Genomic DNA, 13292 nt, shown 5'->3' with positions numbered 1-13292 from the left:
TCTGACCAGGTATCTTGGTTGACTTGAGGGATCTGGCTCTCTCCCATTCTCTCGCTAGTCCTGCAAGGTTAATTCTTGCTATAATAATGACCACTGTGCCCACTGCAAAGTCAAAGACTAAAGAACTCACCTGTTCTCTCCTGAGCTTGTTTTTCTTCCTATTTCCCTATTTTCTAAACCATACCTTGTTTCAGACCATACCTACACGTAGGCTGTGAGCTGACTGGAATTCTCCGCAAGGTCACCATTGTCCTTTCTGATGATTTATAGTCTGAATGCCAAGAGTGTCTCTCATAACTCACACTAACCAATTAACATCTTCTCCTTTGAAGGGAGAAGGTCCATCTCACATCGTTCACTCAACACCAGCCTCCAGCATTATCATAATGAGTAAACGTTTGAGTTCGACCCAACCACTCTTTCTTCAACACCTGTTGGAGTTTCTATGCCTCTCAATCAATCAATCAGTCAATCAAGGGTGACTTGTAGAGCGCAAACTTGTCTCCCCGGGGGATCTCCAGGTTCTGGGGGGATGCTGCGGGACTCGTCTGGCTGGTGATGGTGATCAAAGAGCCAAGTCTTGAGCTGCTTTCTGCAGTCCTTCAGAGAAAGGGAGGTGTGCAGGTGGAGGGGAAGGTAGCGGCGAGGTGGGAAAAGGAGCGACCTCTGAATTGTTCATGTGGGACGTGGGCCTGGGCGAAGGACGCTGAGCAGAGTTCTCTGGTTGTTCGGTGGAATGTGAGGTGGTTGTTGATGTAGCTGGGTCCAGCATTTTGGAGGGCCTTGTATGTGTGTGTGAGGAACTTGAAGAGTCATCTTTGCTGGACAGGGAGTCAGTTGAGGGACCTTAAGTGGGGAGTGATGCTGGTACTTCTGGGGAGGTCACGAATCTTGCTGCCGCGTTCTGGATGGTCTGGAGGCAGTTCATGAGCTGTTTCATGGTTCCTGTGTAGAGCACGTTGCCATAGTTGAGTTGGCTGGTGATGAGGGCCGGCATGACCCTTTTCCTGGTAGAGATGGGGAAGATCTTATGGAGCATGAGGAGGATGTGGAAGCAGGCAGATGAGACGGTGTTGATCTGTTGCTTAATGGACCGTTGGGTATCTGGGATGATCCCGAGGTTGCGTGCATGTTTGGTGGGTATTGTTGGGGGACCGAGGGTGGCAGGCCACCCCATGTCATCCCAGGGGGGGGGCTTGTTCCCAAAGATGAGGATCTCCATTTTGTTTGCATCTATCTTGAGTCAGTTGGTCCTCATCCAGATGGCGATGGCGGTCATGGTGTTTTGAAAGTTGGTTCGAGTGGTGGCGTCGTCGTCTGTGAGGGATAGGACGAGCTGGGTGTCATCAGCATAGGAGATGATGTTGAGTCTGTGGGTACATGCAATGTCTGCCGCTGGAGTCATATAGGTGTTGAAGAGGGTGGGGCTGAGGGAGGAACCCTGGGGAACACTACAGATTATGTTTTTGGATGCAGAGATGAAGGGAGGGAGGAGGATCCTCTGTGTTCGGCCGTAGAGGAAGGAGGAGATCCAGTTGAGTGTGTTTTCTTGGATGCCAATACTGTGGAGTGCGGCAATAAGAGTGTGGTGGGAGACAGTGTTAAAAGCTGCAGATAAGTTGAGAAGGAGGAGGGCCACCATTTCTCCTAGGTGGAGGAGGCATCTGATGTCGTCAGATGCTGCAAACAGCCTGTTTTGGGCATACATCTAGCCGGTCTGGATCAACCAACACTTGCATATGGGGTCTAAGTCAGGCTGTAAGGATGTTTGTAAAAATCGTGGCGTCTACATTAAGTAGAGAGATAGGCCTCTTTAATGAGCAGAGGGTAGGATTTTTCCAGGGATGAAAAAATCATGGTAATAGTGGTCTCCCCCATCATGTTAGTGAGCATGCCCTATCTCTGAAGGACTTATAGAGACGGGTAAGGATAGGTGCCAAGTGTACAGCAAATATTTTATAAAAGTCAGTGGTGAAGCCGTCTTACCCAGGGTCTTTGTCCATTTGGAGCTGAGTTATAGCCATGAGAACGTCGTACTCTCATATGTCTATCTACAGCTGGATGGCTTCTGTAGCCAGTAGGCATGCAGTGGGTGCCTGAGCAACATGATCTGTGGCATCCCCATCATCTAGTGCATTCGCCGAGTACAAGTCTGCATAGAAGCATTCAAATTCATCATCACGTACAGGTTGGCCATGGAGTCCATGAATCTCGGCTATTCTCTGTTTATGTGCCTGGACTTCAGCCGGTGGGCAAGAAGTCATCCTGCTTTGTTACGGAGGCGAGCTTACTCTGCTTTATCCATATCCAGTGCTCTAAGTTGGTTTCTGGCCAGAATTAGTTTTCTCCTCACTTTGTGAGAGCCTGATTATTTATGGGCCTCAATTGGATAATTTTCGCTAGAAATATGAGAAGACAAGGCACAATATATCGTCATGAATCAAGGACAGTAGGGTCAGTGAACACATTGAGTGTAGGCACGCAGAAGATTACAAATCCTGTCCAAATGATCCTGTACTGTTTATGGTCTGGAGGCTATCACTGCAAGATGGCCGAAATGCCGACTGATCGACATCCTATGTGTTCAGTGCACTAATGAGAAAGTCTGCTTTTTATCCCTTTTGATGTTTCTTTTGAAACAGTATCATCTTTTTTAGAGACCTCTCTAATAACTTCCCGCTTTTGTGAGGGGTCTGACCGGCGGGGCCAGCCAGATCTACCATTTTGCAATATCGAGCAGAGGAGCACCATATAGGTACTCCTACATGGGTGCCTGTAGGAAAGTACCATCTTGCCTGGCATGTTACCCCCATTTTTACATGTATGTAAGTTTGTTTTTGCCTGTCTCACTGGGATCCTGCTAGCCAGGACCTCAGTGCTCATAGCTTGTGGCCTGAATGGGTATACCTTTGTAGTGACTAACTGTGTCTGCTAATCAGAACCTCCGTGCTTATGCTCTCTCTGCCTTTAAAATTGTCACTGCAGGCTAGTGACCATTTTTACCAATTCTAATTGGCACACTGGAACACCCTTATAATTCCCTAGTATATGGTACGTAGGTACCCAGGGTATTGGGGTTCCAGGAGATCCCCATGGGCTGCAGCATTTCTTTTGCCACCCATAGGGAGCTCAGACAAATCTTACACAGGACTTCCACTGATGCCTGAGTGAAATAACGCACACGTTATTTCACAGCCATTTTCACTGCACTTAAGTAACTTATAAGTCACCTATATGTCTAACCTTCACTTGCTGAAGGTTAGGTGCAAAGTTACCAAGTGTGACGGCACCCTGGCACTAGCAAGGGTGCCCCCACATAGTTCAGGGCAATTTCCCCGGACTTTGTGAGTGCAGGGACACCATTACACATGTGCACTACATATAGGTCAATATCTATACGTAGCTTCATAATGGCAACTCCAAATATGGCCATGTAACAGGTCTAAGATCATGGAATTGTCCCCCCATGCCAAATCTGGTATTTGGATTCCAATCCCATGCATCCCCGGGGCTCCACCATGGACCCCGGGTACTCCCAAACCAGCTCTCTGGGGTTTTATCTGCAGCTACCGCTGCTGCCACCCCACAGACGGGGTTCTGCCCTCCTGGGGTCTGGTCAGTCCCAGGAAGGCAGGACAAAGGATTTCCTCTGAGAGAGGGTATTACACCCTTCCATTTGGAAATAGGTGTTAAAGGCAGGGGAGGGGTAGCCTCTCCCAGCCTCTGGAAATGCTTTGAAGGGCAAAGATGGTGCCTTCCTTGCATAAGCCAGTCTACACTGGTTTAGGGAACCCCCAGTCCCTGCTCTGGTGCAAAACTGGACAAAGGAAAGGGGAGTGACAACTCCCCTGTCCATCACCACCCCAGGGGTGGTACCCAGAGCTCCTCCAGTATGTCCCAGACCTCTGCCATCATGAATCCAGAGGTGTGAGGGCACACTGGAGACCTCTGAGTGGCCAGTGCCAGCAGGTGACGTCAGAGACCCCTCCTGATAGGTGCTTACCTCACTAAGTGGCCAATCGTCGTCTAAGGGCTATTTAAGGTCTCTCCTGTGGGCTATTCCTCTGATAACGACTTGCAAGAATTCACCAGAGTTCCTCTGCACCTCTCTCTTCGACTTCTGCCAAGGATAGACCACTGACTGCTCCAGGACGCCTGCAAAACTGCAACAAAGTAGCAAGAAGACTACCAGTGACATTGTAGCGCCTAATCCTGCCGGCTTTCTCAACTGTTACCTGGTGGTGCCTGCTTTGGGGGCTGCCTGCCTTCATCCTGCACTGGAAGCCATGAAGAAATCTCCTCTGGGTTGACGGAATCTTCCCCCTGGTCCAGCAGGCACCAAACTTCAGCGTCACTGGTACTCTGGGACCCCTCTCATCCTGACGAGTGTGGCCCCTGGAACACAGGTGGTGGACCCAAGGTCCATTTGTGGTTCGCATTCCACTTTCTTAGTATATGGTTTGTGTGGTCCCTAGGCCTATTGCATCCTATTGTATTCTACAGTGTTTGCACTACTTTCTGACTGTTTTACTTACCTGATTTTGGTTTGTGTGTATATTTTTTGTATTTTACTTTTCTCCTAAGGGAGTATATCCTCTGAGATATTTTTGGCACATTGTCACTAAAATAAAGTACCTTTATTTTTAGTAACTCTGAGTATTGTGTTTCTTATGATATAGTACCTATATGATATAAGTGGTATAGTAGGAGCTTTGCATGTGTCCTAGTTCAGCCTAAGCTGCTCTGCTATATCTACCTCTATCAGCCTAAGCTGCTAGAACACTACTAATCTACTAATACGGGATACCTGGACCTGGCACAAGGTGTAAGTACCAACAGGTACCCAGTATAAGCCAGGCCAGCCTCCAACAGTGGCATGTTGGATATGCCCATCTTCTTACAGTCCTTTTTGGCAGAATATCAATTATATTTTATTTGGGAAAACTTGCTGATTATAGAATGGTAAGCCCTGGAATGGAGTGGAGGGCTGCTTTCAGTACACATTACAAACATTATGAATTGATGCCCTTTTGAGTATGAAGTTCCCTGCCGCATTTCATCTTTTTGATATGATATTGATGATCACCTTAAGACCTATGTACTGATTTAAGTGGAATAAATCTTGGTATAGTATGGTGATTTGCAACAGCAAAAAAAAGGTTGCAAAGAAAGCCTTTAAAGATTTCAAAAACACATATTGTATGCCAAACGCAATACATATGTATACACACATGTGTTTAGGAATGTATATAGGGGGTTATTCTAACTTTGGAGGAGGTGTTAATCCGTCCCAAAAGTGACGGAAAAGTGACGGATTTACCACCAGCCGTATTACGAGTCCATTATATCCTATGGAACTCGTAATATGGCTGTTGGTATATCCGTCACTTTACCGTCACTTTTGGGACGGATTAACACTCCTCCAAAGTTAGAATAACCCCCATAGTCTTTGTATAGTTTGAAGTCAGCCAAAAGGCAGAAGAACACTGTACATGGTTAAAAGCCAAAGATACAGTCAACATTTTGTTGGAGGAGGAGCTAGTTTCACACAGCAAAGGCGGATGATTAATACATCCTGATTTACTGTTCTTTAAAGAGGTGTATCTTCATCTCCTTTGTAAATTGGACTGTAATGGGCATTTGTTATTTTTATGGTGATGTTCCAGATACTGGGTACATAGAAAAATAAGTCTAGTTCCTTGTTTTTTCTTTTCTGGTTTTCTCCCCCCCAAGTTTGATGGTGTCCTGGCTGCTGGTGTCTTGAGAGGCACCAGTGGCGGTGAGCTTGTCAGTTAGACAGAAAAGGGGGGCAGTCATGATAGTGCTGTTGATGATGCAGTTACTTTTGAAGATGGTGCAGGGCACCATCCAGACTTGAAAGTATGCAAACTTAAGCAGCAGTTCTGAAGTTGCTTTCTAGGAGTAGTGGTTTCACTTTCTGCATCTTTGAAGAACCATCAACTTCTCAGGATGTCATATTTCAGGGGAAGGTGTTAGAATGAATTTGACAAAAGTACCAGCAGTTCTTGATTGGCCTTGTCCTGCCAATGTCAAGGACGTTTGAGTCATAGGCATTTTTAACTTCTATTGATACCATACAAGACGTTTTGATGCACCATAATCCTATCACCAAATTCACAAAGTGGGGACAGCACTTCCAAAGGAATGAAGAACAAGAAAGGTCATACAAGGCATTAAAAGAGCCCTTTTGATCTGCGCACATTTTATGACATCTGAATGTCCAGGTACCTTTCATCGTGGAAATGGATATGTCCTCATTTGCAATAGGAACTTTACTGACACAAAGGAACACAGTCTTACATCCTATTGCCTATTTCTTAAGAACACTGCACATACAACTGAGAACTGTTAACTATTGAGTATTACTGTTCACAGTTATGACGTGGTCTAGATAGAAATCAAACGCATAATCACTGTTTTGATCGCTCACAAGGACTTGTTATATTTGACTTTAATGAAGTGTTCCAACATACTACATGCATGATGGACTCCCTTCTTCTCTGGTTTAACTGAAGCACTATCAAGTGTAACCAAAGACTTTGAATGACCCCTTATCCTCCTCCTTTTAACCCAGAACATTAGATCAACACCTTCCCTGAAAGATGAGAAATGAATGGTACGATTACATACCAATAAGGGGTTAAAAATACCCTAAGAGGAACTGCAGAATCAAGCACTCAATTGATGTCATCATTCAGCAATATCTGGTCATCTTGGACAACGAAGGATGTAGGATCTAACAAGTAGACATTTTTCATGACCTTATAACCAACAGTAAATTCAACAGTATTTTCATTTGTGTTGCATCTGAGTCCAGGAAAAACCAATGCATACTAGAGCAGCATGTCTTCTTCATTCATTGTCACTACCTTCACAACCTTGGAGTATGACCTTGATGGTTTTATAGTTTACTTTCCTACCCCCAGTGGTTTACTACTTTACTAATAGGCATCAACTATTTCACAAAGCTGCAAAACTTTGTACCTCCTAAACAGTTACCTGCACCCACAGAATTAACTATCAATTTTATGCATCAGATCTTTTATCCTCATGGACTTCTTGAGACTATTTTCAGTCACAGGGATGTTAGTTCAGCGCTTGCTTTTGGAGGGACTGATGCAATGCCTAGGCTTTGCATTTTTCAAATCACCCAACTATCATCCCTAGAGGGATGGTCAAACAAAATGTTTGAATGTTGAATCAGTCCCTTGAACTACATTTGTACTACTTTTATCTGAGTCATGAAACTAAACAGACTCAGTGAATCAATTTATCTACAATAATTCCCTGCATTGTCCTACCTTTTAGATGCTCTTGGGAGCACACATTTGAATACCAACATCCGTTATCTTGCCCTTCATTGTGCGTTCAATAATTCACTTGTTACAATATATATGAACGATTAAGGAGTCTCTTTCTCACCACTTAGCAGAAGCAAAATTCAGCAACACCAGATTTGCAGGCCATAACCAAAGGGTAGGGCCCACATATACCATAGGTCATAGGGTGTGGTTGGCCATAAAATTTCTTTCAATCAGGATTTTACAGCAACAGTTTACACCCTGGTTTGTGGAAAGGCTGCTCTTTGGTTACAGTTACCTGCTCATTGGCAGGTTAATTCCGTACCACAAATAAATGGCCTCCCTCAGTCTCTTTTAGGTCGAATTGTAGGTACACAGCAGACATCCAGGTTTGCAGGACATTTAGACAGGATCCGAGTTTGACATTCCATTAACAATGCCAATTTAGGATGCAGCCTATTAGAGGATACCAACAATATGCTGGCTGATCAGTGCTCCCAGTGCCCCCTATACAGATTAAATATTAAGAGGGTGACAAGAAATCCCTCCTTAACTCCACATATGCCAGGATATGGGGGATCTGGAGTTTCTATATGGACAGATTGTTTTCAAACAGAGGATTATGGGATGAAACAATTTAAAACAATGCCCATGTTTGAATGGAGAGTTTCAGGCAAGTATTCACTAATGAGGCTATCAAAGGCTGTTGATAGGTCAAGCAGCACAAAGACACACTGCTCATCCTTGTCAGTGATTATTGGAACGTCAACTCCTATCTGCATGATGTCAGTCTCTGTGCTGCAGCAGGAGTGAAATGCAGATTAGTATGGTTAGAAGAGGTTGTGGGGATCAAGGTGCTCCTGAATCTAGTGACCCACTGCTGAATGGAGAATTATCCTTAGAATGAGATCCCTGTCAATTGGCAGTAATTCGAGCCATAGTTGTGATCTGATGACACAGTAAGATTGCTGCATTGACTAATGAGGTGATGGCCACATCCTTGTCACAAATGATGACCCAGTAGTGGCCCCTAAAATCAAGTGTATCAGTAGGAACAATCCCACATTTTTGGTGGTGGGGTTGTTCCTGGTGCAAAATGGCTCTGGATTGACTTCAGTAGGTTACAACATGCTAAAAAATAAAACTCTATAGTTCAGTTGATCTGGTGAACCAATCTAGAAGCTAAAAGAGCTAAAGGAAAATGTTCAGCTGCTAGTAACAAACAATCATGCACAAGTCATTCCTTGAGCCACACAAAACCATTTGGACCCCTCGGATGGAGGTATGGTCTCATCTTGTTGCAGAAAGGCACTGAATTGGTTTTGAAAGGCCACAACAAGCACAACCTTTTACACCTGACATCTTTAAAAGCACTGGGGTCCACTCTCCTTCTTATCTCATCAGGTTTGTACTTGCACCCTAGACTGCCATACAAACAAATCTTAATTCTCCACTCAATCTAATATATCATTGTTCACTATGCAGATACCTTGCAATTGTCCCTAGTTCTCTACTCCCTATGTAAACCTTTGCCTATGCCATATCTACATAACACAAACTCTGACTTCAGTTCTGCCTGACACAGTTTTACTTTGTTTCTCAAAACTACTTGTCTTCTGAGAATTGGTTCAGCTGATCAGTGTTCTCTGCCAATAAAGGCTACTGCTGTCTTCTCATGATCCTTTGCTTACGCCACCATCCCTGTCTTTGTGTCCCCATAAAACCAAACCTCTCATTGTGTGTCTCTTTCTTGATTCTTCATACATGCTCTTCAGGACCTGAAATTGCTCAAACATATGCTGGCACACTTTACTCATGCCTGCCTCTTTACTTCCCATACAGGTGGCTTCCAGAGTCTGCCAGGTGGCTGTTGACAAAAGGCAAGGTGAAGGAAGCTCACACCCTCTTGGCTCGCTGCTCTTCAGTGAACGGCCAGGCACACTTGTCCCCCAGGGTCAGCATTGAGGTGAGAGAATGTGTAATAAAAGGCCATGAACATCACATCCAGCAGTAATCTTTGTCAGGTTTCAATGCTTCACTTTCTGCTGTTTGTCCTGGTGGAGCCACTGGTAACGATTATGATGATGAAGATGAAATTGATTTGCATTGTGCCACATGCCTTCAAAGATGTCAACGGTGTCCATGTCTGAGAGCTTTCTGAGAGCTGGAGGGGAGTAGATTGTACAGATACATTTCAGAATGTATCCCCTAAGCCAGACCCAAGAACAGGGAAGGCTCAGGGGCATGCAGCAGCCTTGATGACGTTTGGAACTGAGAGAAGTACTAAGATGACCAAATAAAGCTAGTTGTGTAGCTAGTAATGGAATTTGACTTCAGGAAAGCATAATCTGTTGCACGGTGCAGAGATATATGTTGGTGGCCAGCAGAGGCTATGCACATCCTTGTGAACTTTTAGGAAACACAGAAGGAAAACTGGCACAATCTTTGCTCTTTGAAGGCAATGGAGCAAAGACCGTTGGAGTCACAAATGTAGGCTGCTTCCATATTGAAGACACAATCCAAGCCTTGGTTTTCCAACTGATGAAAATGCCTTTTTGCACCTAAAATACAAGGAATTAGAGCCTGATTTTATCATTTTCCCCTGTTCTGCAGAAAATTCCATTCAAATGGGTATTTCAGTAAAATCGTTTGGTGAACCAATGCATTGTTCTCTTCATTTGTACCTGCACATCAAGGCAGTAATAATCAGGAGGCTCCAGCTGTTCAGGGCTGGTCCCTGGGACCATTAGTTGCCATTAAGAATGGCTTATCACCAACCTTCATTTGGTAGTAAATTGTGAAAGTTTTCTGACAGCAGTTCAGTCGCAAAACATTTGTACATACCATCCAGATTCGGTATTAGGAAGGGATGCCTTCAACACGCCCTTTCCAAATACTGAAATATCAAAATCCAAAGTGCGTTTTGGTAACAAGTTACTGAATCGCAATACTGCCTTTGTACATACCAACAAGCATTTCTCTAGTCGCAAAAAGCCCTATTCTGTGGATTGGGCCATTTGTGAGCAGAAAAGTGCTTTGTACATCTGGCCCATGGTTTGTAGGTGTATAGGTTTTAGCACAGTACCAAAATATTGAAACCATTAAAAAATCAATAAAAATCAAAAGTAACAAGTAAAATGATGCATGTTATAAAAATGTTAGCAAAATGACTCCTTTCTTCATCACTGCTGGGTGAGTGGATGATGTAAGTCAAGCAAAGCAATCTGTTTTTAATTACGGTTGACATAAATAGTCACTGTAGAATTAGCAATATGCTTAGGACTTTTAATGGGTTCCAAAATCAATAACACAAGTAATTGACCAATGGTTTTTGAAATTGGTGCAAATAGCTTAAGATTTTGAGCTAATTTAAATAATTGAAATCGTTACCTTAAACTTACCTGAATGTTATAAATACAAGTGTTGTCAGCTGTGATGGAAGAGCCCTGATGAAGCTCTGAGGAAAAGGCGAAACATGTCAGCATATAGTGAGGCTAAGTGTCATGACATGACAAAGAATCAAATGAAATTCTGCAAACTGGCTGAATTTGACTCTCAGTGACATGCACCCATTGAAATTAAAGGCAGAGTGAGGCAGTTGTGGGGCTCTAGTGAATGAACTGAAAACAGCTGAAACAGCCACAGACACATGTTATTTGTAGTAAATAAATAACCAACATCTGTCACTTATATTTCTTTGTTCTCAGGTACTCAGTAGGATGGCAGAAAATGAGAACACCCAAACAAATTACTCATATCTAGACATGTTTAAAACGCCTGTGCTGAGGAAAATCTCCATCTGTGCAGGAGTGGTGTGGTAATGGGATATGATTTTTATTTTAAACTGATATCCTTCCAGTTTTCTATTGCTCCAGCAGGATGGTGCCAGCACATTCTAGTGTTCTTTTTTTGTCTTCTCACTTGCAGGTTTGGCGTAGCATTCTCGTACTATGGAATCAGCCTCAACATCACAGGTTTTGAGCTTGACGTCTACCTGACTCAATTCCTTTATGGAGCCATCGAACTACCATTCAAGCTGAGCATATTCTTCTTCATGAACAAGAGCGGCCGACGTCACTCTGTGGCTGGAGCCCTCTTGCTTAGTGGCTTCTTTATTGGTGCAAACACTGTCATTCCAGTCTGTAAGTTTCTTCTGACATCAAACATTAATTTCAGCATCTTATGCTTAGTGAAATGTATTTTTGAGATCTGAAGATGCACTGCATAAAAAGGAACCTATGGAACAATGAAATGAAATGGACAGACGATCCATTGACCACCTTATTAAGAAAGATAAACCTAAGAAAGACAGAAAAACGGAGTACTGACCTTATGGAGAAGTAAAATGTGTCGTGAGTAAGTAACAGAGAGCACAGAGCCCATGTAGTGAGTGGTAAATAAACAATGAGAGATTAGTATTGCAACATCCTCCCAAACATGGAGGCTGCAGCACCAGAGAGTGGGGAAATAGATGAGGAATAATTTAGATCTCTCTGGGTTGGCCACTGTAAGACCGAGGCCATATGGGTATTGACCTTGCTGGTCCACCTGTAGCCAGGCAAACTGATATATAGTCTATTCGCCACTTACACTTTCTTTATGATGTCCTCACAGCAGGCTGGTTGGCATCTTTCTCTTTTCAAAAACCAAGCTTGCACTGTGGAAACGGTTTTCTTTAAAAAACATAAAGAAAGAAAGAAATGTCCTGGGAGTTTTCTCCAAGCCTCTGGCAGATATTTAAGGATTTTGCGTGCTCAAGACCACCACAGCAGTGTATGGATTTCCTGGACTATACAATGGGGGGCTGCCACGAGCAGGGAAACCCTACTGACAACAATCTGTGCGTTGATGAGGTGACATGAGATGATATGAGATGAGAAGGAGGTCACTCTAGAAAGCAGAGGATTCTGAAGCTCCATTGTTGGAAACACAGTTGTTCTCTCACCTCTACTTGAGGTGGGGGAACCAAGAGTTCCATGGCTCTAGCATCATAATTTTCAATGGTTTTTAGGACTGGTTTGCTCATACATCTGGCCCTGTGGTCTTCAGTTTACATTGAGCCTGAGCTTCATCCAGGAAGCTCTTGATATTCTTCCACAATTAGAGCAAGACCTTTGTTGATATTCTCTAAATATAAAAGTGTGTCATCTGCAAGCAATGAGACTGTCCCTTGTCCCTTGATTTATCACATTCACTAGATGTTCCACGTCAAGTATGAAGACCACTGGAGGTTATGGCCATGCCTTGGTTCACCCCTCTTGCTCTTGCATAGAAATGTGAAATCCCCCGGCATGTGCAGACCCTGGCCCAAATCTGAGTATATGACAATGTGATCCAGACCATGATCTTCAGCCAGAAACCTATCCTTCAAACCAACGCAAACAATTAACACCAACTGTTGTGTTGAAATCGTTCTACGGGTTCTACAGTTCTATTGGAATCACCGCTTGCTTGGGCGGCACCTTCGCATCTCTTGTTCAGGGAGGGCCTGATGCTTAGGGAAAGATTCTTGTTGAAAGAGCCGTTTGCACCCAGGTCTTCCTGATTTAATGATCCCAGAAGCCGGAGTACTCCTGTTGGAAGCACTCAACATGTTTTGAAGTCAGGAGTGCCATAGTTAGTTATGAAGCGATAGTCCATCAGTAAACAGTGGTTTGGGTCTTTCACATTCATCCCAGATGGGATGGCACTTATAAATCTTCTCTGCTGTAATAACTTGGAATTTTCCCACCAGCCTAAGTCTTACAGAGTCAGGGAAGGCATGCTAAAAATCTGATCAGGGGAGTGATGCAATACGGCACACCACCAGAGTAGTCAGGGTAGGCTTTCTAACCCCCAGCAAGGATTCAGTGAATGCACAATGTGTAATAGAAACCCAGTTGAACCCCGACCCATACCCAACCTTCTGAGCAGTACTATGTGGGATGAGTGTCTGATAATGACCAGCCTCACAAGATTGGCCCAGGGACA

The 13292-nt window shown here is 43.9% G+C and overlaps 1 protein-coding gene across 1 annotated transcript in view; it reads left to right on the top strand.

The window, feature by feature from the left end:
* The window catches only part of LOC138296886 (solute carrier family 22 member 7-like), a 198669-nt gene that overhangs the window by 126374 nt on the left and 59003 nt on the right, over positions 1 to 13292 (top strand). The window contains exons 5-7 of the mRNA XM_069236381.1: positions 9165 to 9288; positions 11030 to 11139; positions 11250 to 11464. Coding sequence (XP_069092482.1) covers positions 9165 to 9288; positions 11030 to 11139; positions 11250 to 11464 — 449 coding nt within the window. The remainder of the gene's footprint in view (positions 1 to 9164; positions 9289 to 11029; positions 11140 to 11249; positions 11465 to 13292) is intronic.

The sequence above is a fragment of the Pleurodeles waltl genome, chromosome 5 (genome assembly GCF_031143425.1).
Source record: "Pleurodeles waltl isolate 20211129_DDA chromosome 5, aPleWal1.hap1.20221129, whole genome shotgun sequence".
NCBI lineage: Eukaryota > Metazoa > Chordata > Amphibia > Caudata > Salamandridae > Pleurodeles > Pleurodeles waltl.
This window is presented reverse-complemented; position numbering and strand designations above follow the sequence as displayed.